The sequence below is a fragment of the Coffea eugenioides genome, chromosome 11 (genome assembly GCF_003713205.1).
Source record: "Coffea eugenioides isolate CCC68of chromosome 11, Ceug_1.0, whole genome shotgun sequence".
NCBI lineage: Eukaryota > Viridiplantae > Streptophyta > Magnoliopsida > Gentianales > Rubiaceae > Coffea > Coffea eugenioides.
The window spans coordinates 42135566-42149713 of record NC_040045.1 but is presented as its reverse complement, the minus strand read 5'-3'; the positions used below and the strand labels follow the sequence as shown (position 1 = coordinate 42149713).

The following is a 14148-nucleotide window of genomic DNA, read 5'->3' as shown; positions in this document are numbered from 1 at the left end:
TTCATTATCTTACCTATGTTGTCAACTTGAAAGATTTTTCATACAATCAAATTAACTTTCATTACAAGTACATATTAGATTGTCTGAAATTTTAAAAACGATTTAAGTTACAACTCGCAGCAACACCATAAGAGAACTTGAAAGCAAATTGATTAAATAGTGTACCTCGCCATTCCATTCTTCGTCCCCTCACTTCAATTGGGCCAGTTCCCTCAAGAGCCCATCAATATCTTTCATGGAACTCCCACCAATATTAACAGCTTCCAAGGCCTTATTTCTCAACTGCTTTGCCATTTCCATCCCAATTGTGTCCCCCCTCATGGACTCGCCAATCGTTTTAGCTAAAACAGTTGGATCGGGTACTGTCTCAGGACCCTCACAAACTCGAACCCCAGCTCCAATGTAGTCAACTAACAATCTTTCGTTCAAAAACTGGTCAGCTTCCATAGGCCAGCCCAATATCATTACTCCGGCCTCTATTGCTTCCAACATCGAGTTCATACCACAATGACACAAGAACCCACCTACGGCTGGATGATTCAATATAACTACCTGCGGAGCCCAACCTCTCACAACTAGCCCTCTCCCGGAGACTCGATCCTCGAAGCCATCAGGAACCGATTCATATCCCTCTTCTACTTGTTGAGCTGTTAACTGCTTAACAACCCAAATGAAACGGACTCCGCTGCCTTGAAGCCCAATTGCCAAAGCCTCCATCTGGGCCTTCTTGAGAAACGTCTGGCTCCCAAAAGAAACATAAAGAACTGACCCATCAGGCCAACCATCAAGCCATTGCAAGGTGCTACTCCGCCCATCAGCCGACTGCAGATTCACATCTCCCCGGCCCACCTTCTCAGGGACACCAATCTGATTCAGCGGCCCAATTGCAAAAACGCGCCCATGGCCCATTTTCTTCTTCCACCATTCCAAATATTCACCCTCTAACGCATCAAAAGTATTAAAAACAGCTCCCCAACTCTTACTATTTGCAACAATAGACCACCTTGCAACCAAAGAATCCTGATCCGAGGAATTATCCCTACATCGTCGGAAAAGCGAAGGAAGATGGTCCCAGACAAAACTAGGAGACCTGGGTAAATCCGAAAAATTTACCACACTCATAGAACTAGTAATAGACTCAAAATTAAGCCACAGATGTCGCAAAACCGCCATAGAAAATGCCCCACATGGGTAAAAAACAATTCTAGGAATCCCAATTTGATGGGCTAAATTTTCAGTCCAGCCAAGGAAGAAATCAGAGATGAGGACCACAGGAGGGCTGGGGTGGGACTTAAACCACTGGATGATTTGGTCATGGAGTTTGGAAAGTGCACTGATTATTGGTAAATTCCCATGATTTCCTATGTCCTTGACATTTTCTACCCCAGACGGGATTGAGGGGTGGGGTGGGAATGGAAAGACTAGCGTTTGGATTGAAGGATGAGTTGAGAGGAGTGGGTTCAAGATTGGGAGGTTTTTGGGTGTAACCAAAATGGTAATGGTCAATCCACGGAGGGCTAGTTGATGGGTGAAATCTAGCATTGAGAGGATATGACCTTGAGCTGGGTAGGGGAAGATTAGAACATGGACACCATTTGCAGAGATTGTGGACATGGTTTGGGTAGGCCACCTTAAGGCTAGTGGGGGAAGACCGGAAGAGTTTGAGAAGAAATTGGAGACGAAAGACTGTGAAGTGAGGGATAGACAGGAAAGAGGAAATGAATGCACTATTTGCTTTGGCAGCTGTATGGGGGCCGGGGGGACCTGGGATGCATTATTGCAGAAATCTGGTGGAATTCGTAGAAGACAATAATCAATCATGGTGGAATTTGTTATGTGCACTACCGCACAAAGTCAAGTCAGCGTGTCATTTTGGTCTTGGAAATTCCTTTTTATCTTTTCTTTTTAAATAAATGGCGAAAATAGTTATCAAAATATCTAAAGTGGCATGGTATGGTCATCCAATAAATATTTTTTTTTGGTCAAAAAAGTTACTCAATTCTTTAAAGTACATTTCTCCTGTTGTTATAGATTTTGAGGGGCAAATATAGCCTAAATTGTAGGTCATTTTCAGTTGATTTAGTACAAAATGACCCAAAAAACTTGTTTTAAGGAGTTAAGAAACTTTTTTTGGTCAAAAAAAAAAAAAAGGCTCGCTAGCAACAGCGTGTGATTTTAGATAGTTTAGAGACCATTTTCATCATTCATTTTTTTTTTTCTTCTCAAATAGAAACTTCAGTTTTAAGGTATAAATCTGCACCAACAACGAGATCTTTATTTTCAATTTTTTTTTAACAATGTCGCATTCCAATCCAAAAGAAGTGTAAACAATACGTCAATTATTCATAGGTATACGCTCAGATGCTTCAAGAATATACGTTGCTATAGTGATATTAAATAGCAGCAAAATTATATGGAAACTCGGGTTGATGCTGATGCTTTCAACAACTATTAATTAATTTAGTAAATTGAATCACAGAAGAAAAGTAGTATTTTGTTATGAAAACTGATTAACTTGTAAGGGTACTCTTGCAACAACATCTATGATATGATGATACTCTTTTTAAAGTTTTGTTTTGCCTACAAAATTTCCTCCAAAAACTAATTTTGAAGAAGAAGAAGAACAAAGAGAAACGTGGGCGCCTTTTATAGCTAACCAATTCTGTTTCAAGGATGAAACAAATTAAATTTGTTGTTAAGAAGAGCAGCTAAACAGAAGTCTGCTAGACAAAGGTTGATGAACTGACAAAAATCTGGAAAACGAAAAGTACATCAGAAAGGTAATTCATTAATAGTAGCTAAATCACTCACTAATGGCAAAAAGAAAAGTTACTGCAGAAAACAAAAATGATGGATACATCTTTTGTCTGTTAACCATAAAAGGGGTCAAGATTAAGTGGACATCTTCCTTAGAATGCTCAGTTGTTTCTAGGAGGATGGTGCATCGGTCCCCTATAATCAGCAGTGAAAGCTCCAAATCCACCCAACTTCTTCTTTTCCGAGAGGAGGCTTCTCATCCTTAGCTTACCTTTGACAACGTTGACAGACATCTGCCTTTGCTCTTCAACACTTGCCCTTGATGATGTTACACGAGTTTCTTGATATTGGCCACATCCATTCACCTTCTCTAGCCTGATTTTGCGTCCTCCCAAAGCAGATTTTCTCAAACCACTTCGATTCTGCGAACCATCTGCTGCTAATGGCTATAAAGCAAAAAGCACTAGTATCAGGCTATTACTAGTGGCGAAGGCCAAAATTTAAGAAAACATGCGTATAGGATAGAGTAGGATCATTTTAGCATTGGGACGCAAATTGTGAATTTTTCTGCAACATATAATGCGTAGCATCGACTATCATTTTGAGAGTAAATAGTAGTATATTTCAGAATTTCTTGGCTACTCCTCTTATTTTGACTGTTGAAGATGATAAAGAATAGATTCTACTATAACGTCCACTACAAGTTTGTAAACAATTTTACCAACCTCTCCAATTGAAGCTGCATTGCATCCTCCAGCTGCCATTTTTGGACCTACAAATTAAATCATGGGAACAAAAGAATTACATTTGTGGATTAAACGTAAAGGATATTGTCTACATTAACGTCCCTTTCCTGATTTTCTTTTTACATAAAGGACTACAAAATCTAAAAAGAGAGATGGATGGCAAGAATTGTATATATATAAAGAGAAAAAATCACCTTCCGGGGAATATGCATTTGAGAGCTTTCCTTCAGACAGCACTAAAATTAGTAGCAGAAGTGTGACCTTTACAGATACCAGCATCTCTTGATTTCTTCTGTTGAGTGTATGTCCCTCGTTCAAGCGTCTAAATTAAGGAAGTGGAGCACAAGCTACGAGCATGAGCTTTATAAGGAATGAGAACAAGTCAAAGATATGGTCCAAAAGTTTTCAAACTTCCACAATCCCTAGATTTTACAAAATACTATGCTTCTTTTGTGTTGTAAAGATGTTAATTTAATTGGCCATGATCAGTTAACTGAAAATAAAGAAAAGGAACTTTTCCTCATAAAATGTGCTATACATGTAACTCTGTGATGATCCATGTGTCAGTTAGGCTCCCAGTTCTAGGATCTCCATACAATTTAGTTGCCAGAGATTCAAAAAGGTTCTCAGCACTTCTCCTCCAATTGGAAATGGTGACTCTAAATTCTACAACACATTGTCATATTACACCAGTACGTTGGACTAAATGGATGTTTCTTCACTTCAAAGTTGAGAGTCATGGTAAACTAATTAACTTAGTAATCTAATAAATCACTAATATAATGCTTAATTACCTTTTTTTTAAGAATAAGATCAATATTTTCTTGGAGCTCTTTCAAAATTAGATTTTATAATCGATGGCCACAACACAGATCTTTCCGGAGAGTAGACAAACTTATATTTATTGTCCCACTTTATAATTAGATATGTTCCCTATTTAACTCAAAATTTTTTCAAAAGCTAACATTTGACAGCCCTCTTAGCTAGTGCACTAAAAAGACTCGTTAGACCATTTTTCTAAACTTTAGTTTGAGTACCAGTCCTGACCATCTCGGATACCATTTAATCGGATTTGATCAATGATTTGGTGCAATTTCTTTCTTCGCAACCATTTTTTGGTTGAACACACAGAGATGGTTTGCATATGGGCCGCAGATTTATTTGATTACTGTGGTTTTGCAGTGGTCCAAAATGAAGTGAAAACTGGTTGATGATGGGATTGGGAAATGGAAACTCTGTGCCATTGCTTGGGACTGAAGACGAAGATATAAGTAGTGTTTCGCGCTTGTCTGCCCCATGCATCTGCCAATCGAGGTCTCTACTCATTTCCACGCTAGTGCCTTCAACTTAGCTTTCCTATGTGCTCTATTCCCCTTATCACCATTCATGGTGGACACTTCTTGGGCCTCCCACGTTGGCAGCGACAAACAAGAAGATACATATGTGAATAAACAAACAAAAGGCGGACGTTTACAAGTTTTTTTTTTTTTTTTTTGCATTAAAATTCAAGAACCTAGCTGCAAACTTCTGGTTGAGATACGAATCACTTCGTAAGAATCTGTTCTTTTCATTGTGCAAATATTGTGCACGTTGGAGTGTGAATTTAAATGGCGACCTCTTTAGTTTTCCAAGAACTTTTCTTTGTTTTTTTGGGAGTTTCTGCAATAATCTTTTTGTAGCTTCCAAGAACTTTTCTGGACGCTTTTTTTGGGAGTTTCTGCAATAATCTTTTTGTAGCTTGGCGGAGAAGCCATGAAAGTTGGACACTTCCATGCACTCCCACATTGGTATTAATTAATTAACAAGCCAGAAAATCCATACTCATGATGTTAATTGTCGACAAAATAAGCAATAAATTAAGAGGCCGACCTTTTCCTCACGTTCATACGTTTTCATGAACCTGTAAAAACTTCATACCAATCTGTTAAGATCGGCAAGTTTTTAATTTTCCTCCTTTTCGCTAAATTCTTCATCTAATTATGCAAATGTGGTACGCATCTCAGAGACCTGAACCAGCATGTTTCTTTTATAATTTTCCGAGTAAGTTTTCCTAATTTTGGAGCTCCTGTGAAAATCTTCTTGTAGCTTGGCGGACAACTTTTAAACAACCTTAATTTGCAGGTCTCTGAGGGATAAGAAGACGCTCTATTGCTTTTGGTTTGAGCTGCAAAAGCGACATTAACAAGAAGTAAGTGCACTAAAACTCTATAATGCATTGGCTTCCGCAGATTTGCATTGAAAATTAACGGTTGTACCATGCATGCACGTCTTGGCACTCAAGGAATCCACAAAAACTGGCCTTGGCCGTGTGTAGTCAGGCTTAGGTTCCATTTGATAAAACTGAATCTGAATTCTGAAGTCTGAATTCTGAAATCTGAATACTAAAACAATTAATTTGCTGAATTTTAAGCACCGAAAAAAATATATGAATGTTTGAATTTTAATACTAAACCTATTTATACTGTTTGATAAATATTTATAGCTGAATGCTTAATAAGTTTAATTTGATAATTTTGCCCTTATGTCCTTTCATTCAAAAAAGAAATAGAATCTATGATTTAATTAGTTTAAAATTGTTAGGTATGAAAATGAAAATATTTATTTTTAAATCAAATTAATATAAAATACGAAATATATTATATGAGGAGTATGGAGAATATGTGAAAGTGATTTAAAAAGGAGAAAAGAGAAACTAAAAATCGTTAGATAGAGAATATTATATTATTTAATTAGATAAGAATTTTGAACATAATTAACAAACAATGGTAGATTTGGTAGATAAGATAAGGTAGCTGAAGTAATTCTATTGATTCTTATCAGAATTAAGCATTCAGTTAGGATTCTTGTGCTGAAAAAAATACATACAGGTTCAGCACTATTTAACAAGTTCAGCAAATAGATTTTCATTTATCAAACATTCAAAACATCTGAATATCTGAAAAAATTCAGATTCAACACTTTTTTATGTTATCAAACAGACCCTTAGTGCGAAGAATCCGAATTCCAAAATAATGTTGATAAATTAACACCCCAATAGCCCTTCAATGCTTTTTTTTTTTTTTCAACGCCATAGGTACCCAGGTCTGTACCCGACTAATCCCACAACGTTCAAATAGAATGAATCAGACCGATGCCTGAAACGATGACAACTGAAACTCGAACTAAAGACGTTGGTAAAGATCCCAAGTGGTAACCAGCCTAACTATTCCAGCATGGGCCCCTGCAATTCTTCGTTCGAGAGCAAGGGTTTGTAAAGTCAAAACAACAATTAGCTCCAAAAAAATACTAATCAAACTGTATTAGTCAAATTTCCTGAAATTATAAAGCGTGAATCATGTGTGCAAATCTGTCGTGAGTCATGACTTATAAAATTATGGAATTCGTGAAATCGATTTTACAGAAGTAGGCTCCCATTTTCCAAGACTTAAATAGTAGTGTATTTTTCTTTTTCTGGGTCAAAACCAACAGTCAAATAGTATTGATTCCTCTTTTTCTTCCCCAAAACTACTGTACGCTTAATAGCTGAATATATATGTATGCATAAGCACATTAAAACAATTAATTATCTAAAATTAAATTTATGAACAGGTGAAATATTCTAGTGACAGCAAACAAATTCTTTACAACGAAATTACTTCTACATCTTCAATAAAACCGTATCCAAAACTTAGAAGTTAACATAGGAGGCATTCATTGCTTTTACGATTTAGCCTTTTTTTAAAAAATTTTTTAATAAGTGAAAGATTTTAAATTCAAAATATTTCAATTTACAATCTTTTTCACCTTGGCTCCGTTTGGATTAGCTGTTTTTGGGGTTGTTTTTCAAAAACACCACTGTAGCATTTCGAATCTGAAAAACAAGTCCGTTTGGATTAGTTGTTTTTGGGGTTGTTTTTCAAAAACTATATGAAAAACTTTTACTGTAGATTTTTTTGGATTATTTTTAGAGGTATTTTTGAAACATATTTTTGAATATTTTTAGAATATTATAATTTTTATATTTTTATATAAATATACATTTATGCATTTATAATAAATTTATATTTACAAATGTATAAATGTATATTATTATAAATGTATAAATTATAAATTATAATTTTCATATAAATATACATTTATGCATTTATAATACATATATGTATATTTATAAATAAATATATTTACATATTCATATAAAAATATATAAATGTACTATATTCTATATAATACATAATATAAATATATTTATAAATGTATAAGTGTATATTATTATAAATGTATAAATTATAAATGAATATTATAAATATATTATAAATTATAAGTGTATATTATTATAAATGTATAAATTAATATATTATAAATATATATTAATACTATGTAGAAATGTATTTATATAATTAATATAAATGTATATATGTAACAGCCCCACCTTCCCCTAAGGCGAACCAAAGGGGTTAGCGGACTGCCTGCCCAGCTCTCGCCAGGACTACGGTACAGTTTACGTTGATCTATAATGTTCCGGAACATACCATAGCATGCAAACAAGTCAAAATAAAAAAAACGAAAATTTGCGCCGAAGATGAATAGTGCAGACCACGTTAGAATCCGGTCAGAATCTGGCCGGATTACCGGCCGGATTCTCGGCCGGATACAAGGCAGTGAGCAATCCAAAATTTTTCGAAAACCCTTCACAATCCGGCCGCCAATCCGGCCAGTTTATGGCCGGATTCCCGGCCGGATTCAGGCCAGAGCCTTTCCGCCAAAAATTTTCTTCTGCCGTTTGAAGGCCGAAGCGTTCCGAAGTTCATCCAAACATCAATTTAACATATACATATGGAAATCCGACATCGTCAAACCAAAACGGCATACCAAATAGCTATTTAGTTCATACATAAACAAGTAGCCATTTACACACCAAACATTGGTGAATCAAAACACTTAGGGTTTTCACCCTCAAGGAGCTAATCAAAATACATATACATGAGCTCAACTTGTCATAACCGTTTCCAATTCCTGTAAGGAAAACAAATGGAACGGGATGAGCTAAAGCCCAGTGAGTTACTACCACATAAGCAACTAAGAGCATATAGCATAACCTTTCATTTCAAGTACACAATTAAGGAATGAAACACATCGATAAAAGGATACGGACGGCTCTCAAGAGCCCATTTCCACGCTTCCATTCTTGATCCAACCTCATTGACCCTCCGTCAATGTTGAAGAGTAACCAACCGTAGACTCCTCTTCTCTCCCATTCCTTCCACCAAACATCCCCCTACCGGGCCCGCACTCCAAACACTTGCACTGTGGTATTACTCGAGTATACCGGAATCAAGAGTCTCTCATACTACAAGATTCCTTATAACTTTACCCAAGGCTCATTAATTGTCACGACCAAACCCTTGTCGGCTCGATTCAATCAACTACCAATGGGGTTGAGCTCAATGATAACATTTGTAGTCGTTGGATACTTGTCCAATCGATACCAAGTCATGTATTTCATTTCATATAACAGTTCATATAACTTTCCAATAACTTTTCAATAACATGTGAAACAATAAGTGAGAGTGATAAAGTACACTCTCACATCAATCCATTAACATACAACATCTCAAGTTCAAATATCAAAGCCATATAATAGCACACAAGTGAGTAGTACACTCACCAATCAATTAAGTGCTATTTCATGCACTTCCGTCAGGAGAATGTCGTGAGCTATCGTCACGCCCTAGAACATGTAAACAAATACCATAAGACTCGATAACGAGTCATAAAGTCAAACCAATTATCGCCCAATAGGGTTTCATGCATGGAAATTCAAGGGTTAAATACTTAACCTTTACTCAAGTCGAGAATATAGTTTTCTAAATCTCGAGTAAAAATTCGGGCAGCATGCCCTTTGTGTTTACCAAATTTTCCAGCCATAAGGCTTCATTATTTTTCTTCAATCACAACCCAACAACACACATATAAGCATTTCATGTCAAGAGCCGTTCCATAGGCTCACAATATCATACAACAAGAAACCATACCGAGCCATAAACAACACCAATTCACAACCCCAATAGGGTTTTATAAACATATACAAGCATGAAAGCAAACCAGAAATTAAGAAAGGGCTTTAACCTAAGCCTTGATAAGAAAACCAGTTTTGACGTCATAATGCGGTAATGGCACAACTCTCACTACAAATGTCGGTTGGGGGTGTAAGACCCACCGTTTCGAAGCTATGGAACAGGGCTACAACAATGTAGAAGACCACTCAATCCAGTTCTTAACACAACTAGGTCAAATATGCCAAATACGAACCCAGAATTACCAAAACAGGTTTGCAAAACACACAAAACTGTAATACGTCAATCTCAGCCTACACAGGTCCAAATGCCGAAATTCCAAAGGCATAAGTTAGCTAAGACATCCAGCTACATTTCCTCAGAAGACACCAACTTCAAAATCCAAACCAATTCCAGTCAAAACAGGCAATTTCTATCGCAGTTCGGACATTCTGTGCACCAAAAACAGCAACAGTAAAAACGGCATAACTCACTCTACACTTGTCCAATTGCCCTGAAATTTTGCAGGCACACTAAACTCATCAATACCTACAACTTTCATGTTTTGAGCAAAGTCCAATTCGGCCTCTAGCTATGACCTAAAATTTCGGACAGAATAGGGGTTCAAGAACCCTAACTTTTCACATTTCATTCCAAATCCAAAATTGATTGCATTTAACAACAATTCACACCTACTAGAGCCAAAGCCCCTTATTACCAAGCATCATACTAGTCCACAACATCAAAATCATATGAAACCAGAAAATTCATCATAAAATGGAAAATTTCACCAAAACTCTTCAAATCAAGAAATAAATCACATTTTCCAACACTCAAGCCACTTCTAAGCATAATATAACCATCATTAGGTGTAGTAGGGTGTTCAAGCATCACTTACCAAGAAATTAAGAGAGATAGAGAGGTTGGCCACCTTAGAGCTTCAAAACAACTTCACTAAGACAATTACTAGCACTAGAAGGAAAGATTTTATGGAGTGAAATCTAGTTTAGGCTTTTGTTTTGGTTGATTTGAGCTAATTGGGAGCTTGAAAATTGAAGAAGCTTTCTTCTTTCTTGAGCTAAGAGGGCCGGCCATCCAAGAGTTAAAAATGGTGATTTTTGGGCAATTTTTGGATATTTAATCCTTTGGTCAAAAAAAAGTCAAAAATTGGAATAGTAAATCTTAAAATTCACCCAATGAGAAAGTGACACTTGTCACTCTCATTAATGCATTCCTATCCTTTCTTTTCTCTCTCACATCAATCAAATCTCACTCTCTACTTATCTCTTAACACCCGATAAATTTTCCACAGTATCCGAAACTTAACCTTATTGGCCGAATTTTTCCAAACTTTTCGCACTAGTGGGTCCCACGTCCACTATTTACTCTTAATTTCCTAAAAATTCACCAATGCTAGAAAAATCATCTTAAAACTATAATTGCTCATAAAATCCACTAAGAAAATATTTCTAAGCCAGAAAATGCAGAAAACATGCAATTAAGGGGAAATAAACCCTAGGAAAATAATTAGGGTTTTTACGGGTTCTCACACTCTCCCCCCCTTAAAAGAATTTCGTCCTCGAAATTTTCCTTCAAATTTAAAGTAACCAATGGCCTGTACCTTCTCCGTCTTCAGAGTCAGAAGAAACGAGGTTCTTCATTCCAGTCCCTTCTCCACTTGACGGTGCAGGGTCGGTCTGGGTTGGTTGTTGAGTTCTTTTCTTTTTCCGCACTTTAATCGGGCAATATGCAATTCGATGCTCGATGCTCCCACAACGCAGACATCTACTCCCCTTTCTCCAGCAATCATTCTCAGTGTGATTGGCCTTTCCGCAATAGTCACAAGTCAAGTGGAAAGTCATCTTTTTGCTTTTCGGAGAAATCTCCCCCTGTCTGGTTTGGCTTTCATTGACAAATCTTTTATCTACCGCCCCCATTGTCCATGGCGGCCCGAATAACTGGTTCACTTTCTGTACTTTAGAAGGTGTCATTGCTTCGCTAGGTTCCTCACTCACGCTACCCACTGCACCCTTTTTCCGTATTTGGGAAGCTTTCACTTGCACCTTTGCATTCTTGATGCATTGAGCCTTTTCCAGGGCCTCCTCGGAAATCCCTTCATATTTCCTTTTTAGCTCTAAATTTTTGTGCAGGAGCTCAATTTTCTCTGTATACTCGTGCTTCCAGCGCCCTTCCCAGTATGCGACTAGGTTCTTTTGGACTTCTATTTCGTCTCGAAGACCCCCGATTTCATTATACATCTCAACCCTACGTGCCATTTTACAGAGTTGCTGGACCTCAGATGGTAGCCTGTCGGCAAAACAATGGGTCATAAGAAAGTCTTGAATACAAGTAGCACTCTTGGTCCATGTTCGGTTCAGGTGTTGTTTCCTCCCTTTCTTCTCTTTGACTCTTGGTCTCGTTTTGTGTCACTGCTATGACCATGTCCGCGGGTTTTTTTTTTTCAAAAGGGTACTTCCATGCATGAATGCAATAAATTGACTAACATAACAAAATCTATCATACCAATAACATATCGCATATAACACGTTATATTCAAAGACGGATAAGCAAGTAAGCAAATATAGACTTAGTAATATACAGTCGAAAAGTCATCCCAGTACCAGCCCGTCTGGTCTCTCACGTCACTTACTATCCAAACTAGATGTCCATTGATCTCTTGTGCTCATTTTAGTCAGACAAAGCCTGTTCACGTTTCCAAAATACAAGGCTTGTTTCCAAAACACAGGGTTCAAATACCTAGTAGCTTGCATCACCTCAATTCTGGGGTACTCGGGCACGAGAATCCGAAATAAGATAGTTCACATCTCGAGCTGGCCAGTCCCAAGAGTAAACCATCTACAAATCAAAATTCCTGTCCGACATACTTATCTAAGGTCCTTAAATACCATGAAAAGATTAAAGACCTATAACACTTCAAGGTTCATAGCTTATGCTCAAACAAGCACTTAAACATATTCATGAAATTAGGACCACAACACCACTTGGCCCAGTCTCACTTCGCGCAGAGACCACGCGACGTGGCTCTGATACCACCTGTAACAGCCCCACCTTCCCCTAAGGCGAACCAAAGGGGTTAGCGGACTGCCTGCCCAGCTCTCGCCAGGACTACGGTACAGTTTACGTTGATCTATAATGTTCCGGAACATACCATAGCATGCAAACAAGTCAAAATAAAAAAAACGAAAATTTGCGCCGAAGATGAATAGTGCAGACCTGCTTCCTTGTTCACCTAAATTGTCTAGGGAATACCTTCGCTCTAGAGGTTCCTAGCGATTAAATCGGTTGGCAGGCTGATCATCTAAAAGAAAGTGGATTCTAAGCTGGTTTCAGGGGCTTGCTCTTCCATAGGATTATAAAGGACAAAGCTTCAATTCAGGTTGGCCTTGGAAGGAATTATTTTCGCAACCAACTTCTATAGGCTGATTAATTCCTTGAAGAATTGTGTTGGGTTACTCTTCAAGCTTTGGCTTTATCACAAAAAAAGAAGGAAAAAAAAAAGGAACTCAAATGTTTAAGTTCATCAAGATACAAATCCTAGGATTTCGACAAGAAGCTGACTAGTTCGGACCTTGAATCTTGCGAAGCAGTGGAATTCATGATTGATCAAGGAACAATGCACTTGTCTTATAATTGGAGTTGGGAACTTCCTAGGCCAATGAAAAGGTGTTTTACATGTAAGGTGCACTAGTGCACTAGTGCTTGATCAATCATTTACGAGATTGAATTCCATGAAGTTTGATTAATCACTTATGTACCTATTTGGTCATTGAAGTCTTTGTGCGGCTGGCTTCCTACTTAGGTGACTTGATTCACAAAGTTTCGAAGTCCAATTTGGCCAGAAAGGAACTTAAGCAAATTAAAGAAAGTCAAAACTTGTCCGTTCAAGTTGTACTCTTCGCAAACAAGTTTTGAGGGGCATTTGTAGACAATGAAATTTTAATTAAATTCCAAAAATTATCATTGGTCTATAAAGTATTTTCATGACTTATTTTTATCCAATTGGATATTGCCATATGGCATGTACACTTGGAAAAATTGGTTATTAAATGGCCAATTATATTTTGCCACGTGTCAAGTTGAGGTGTTCCAAATCAATTCAAATTGTAGGGATATCTCCACCAACCAAATCATATCATGTCACATGTCTATTGGATAAATACCTAAATATTTATTTCTTATTAAAGGAATAATATTTAGAGTTGTTTAATCCAAGCGTATTTCTTATATACTGCAATAGCTTGGCCAGTCAAACGGCGCCACGTCACGTGTCCCCACGAGTTTGGCCAATCGATGAATTACTTATCTATTTATTAATAAATATAAAATGAAGAGATAATATTTGACTAGCACAGTCCTAATAGGACTGCTCGTCTTGCAAGACAAGTAAAGTGGTACACAAGTCTTCAACCTATACCTCTTGCTACAGCTATAAATAGGGGTCTCTCAACCAAATCAAAGACACAGACACAGAGACATCCAGAGGCATCTCAAACGCTCAAGCATTGAAGCTCCAAGCTAGAAAGGTCTGGGTCTTCAAGCTCCCCAAGTCTTCCATATATCAAGGCTTGAGTCTTCAAATATTTTCAAGTTCT

General features: G+C 37.2%; 2 protein-coding genes across 2 annotated transcripts; both read right to left on the bottom strand.

Moving 5' to 3' along the window:
* Nucleotides 1-16: 16 nt before the first annotated feature.
* On the bottom strand, nucleotides 17-1771 carry LOC113754126 (UDP-glycosyltransferase 89A2-like). The gene has a single exon (XM_027298468.1). It carries the CDS (start codon nucleotides 1612-1614, stop codon nucleotides 190-192), a length of 1425 nt encoding a protein of 474 aa, XP_027154269.1. The 5' UTR covers nucleotides 1615-1771; the 3' UTR covers nucleotides 17-189.
* A 948-nt stretch (nucleotides 1772-2719) lies between these two features.
* Nucleotides 2720-3782, bottom strand: LOC113752615. Its single transcript, XM_027296715.1, has 3 exons — nucleotides 3698-3782; nucleotides 3483-3529; nucleotides 2720-3203 (listed from the first exon to the last, which is right to left on the bottom strand). Exons 1-3 carry the CDS (start codon nucleotides 3780-3782, stop codon nucleotides 2919-2921), a joined length of 417 nt encoding a protein of 138 aa, XP_027152516.1. The 3' UTR covers nucleotides 2720-2918.
* Between the last annotated feature and the right edge of the window lie 10366 nt (nucleotides 3783-14148).

What these genes read in the sequence shown, in the direction of transcription:
- LOC113754126 (XM_027298468.1), bottom strand. Translation starts at nt 1,614, where the DNA reads ATGTCCACAATCTCTGCAAATGGTGTCCATGTTCTAATCTTCCCCTAC.
- LOC113752615 (XM_027296715.1), bottom strand. Translation starts at nt 3,782, where the DNA reads ATGCTGGTATCTGTAAAGGTCACACTTCTGCTACTAATTTTAGTGCTG. An exon ending in AAATGCATATTCCCCGGAAG is followed by an intron (nt 3,530 to 3,697) that starts GTGATTTTTTCT and finishes TTTAATTTGTAG; the next exon opens with GTCCAAAAATGGCAGCTGGA. An exon ending in ATGCAGCTTCAATTGGAGAG is followed by an intron (nt 3,204 to 3,482) that starts GTTGGTAAAATT and finishes TTTGCTTTATAG; the next exon opens with CCATTAGCAGCAGATGGTTC.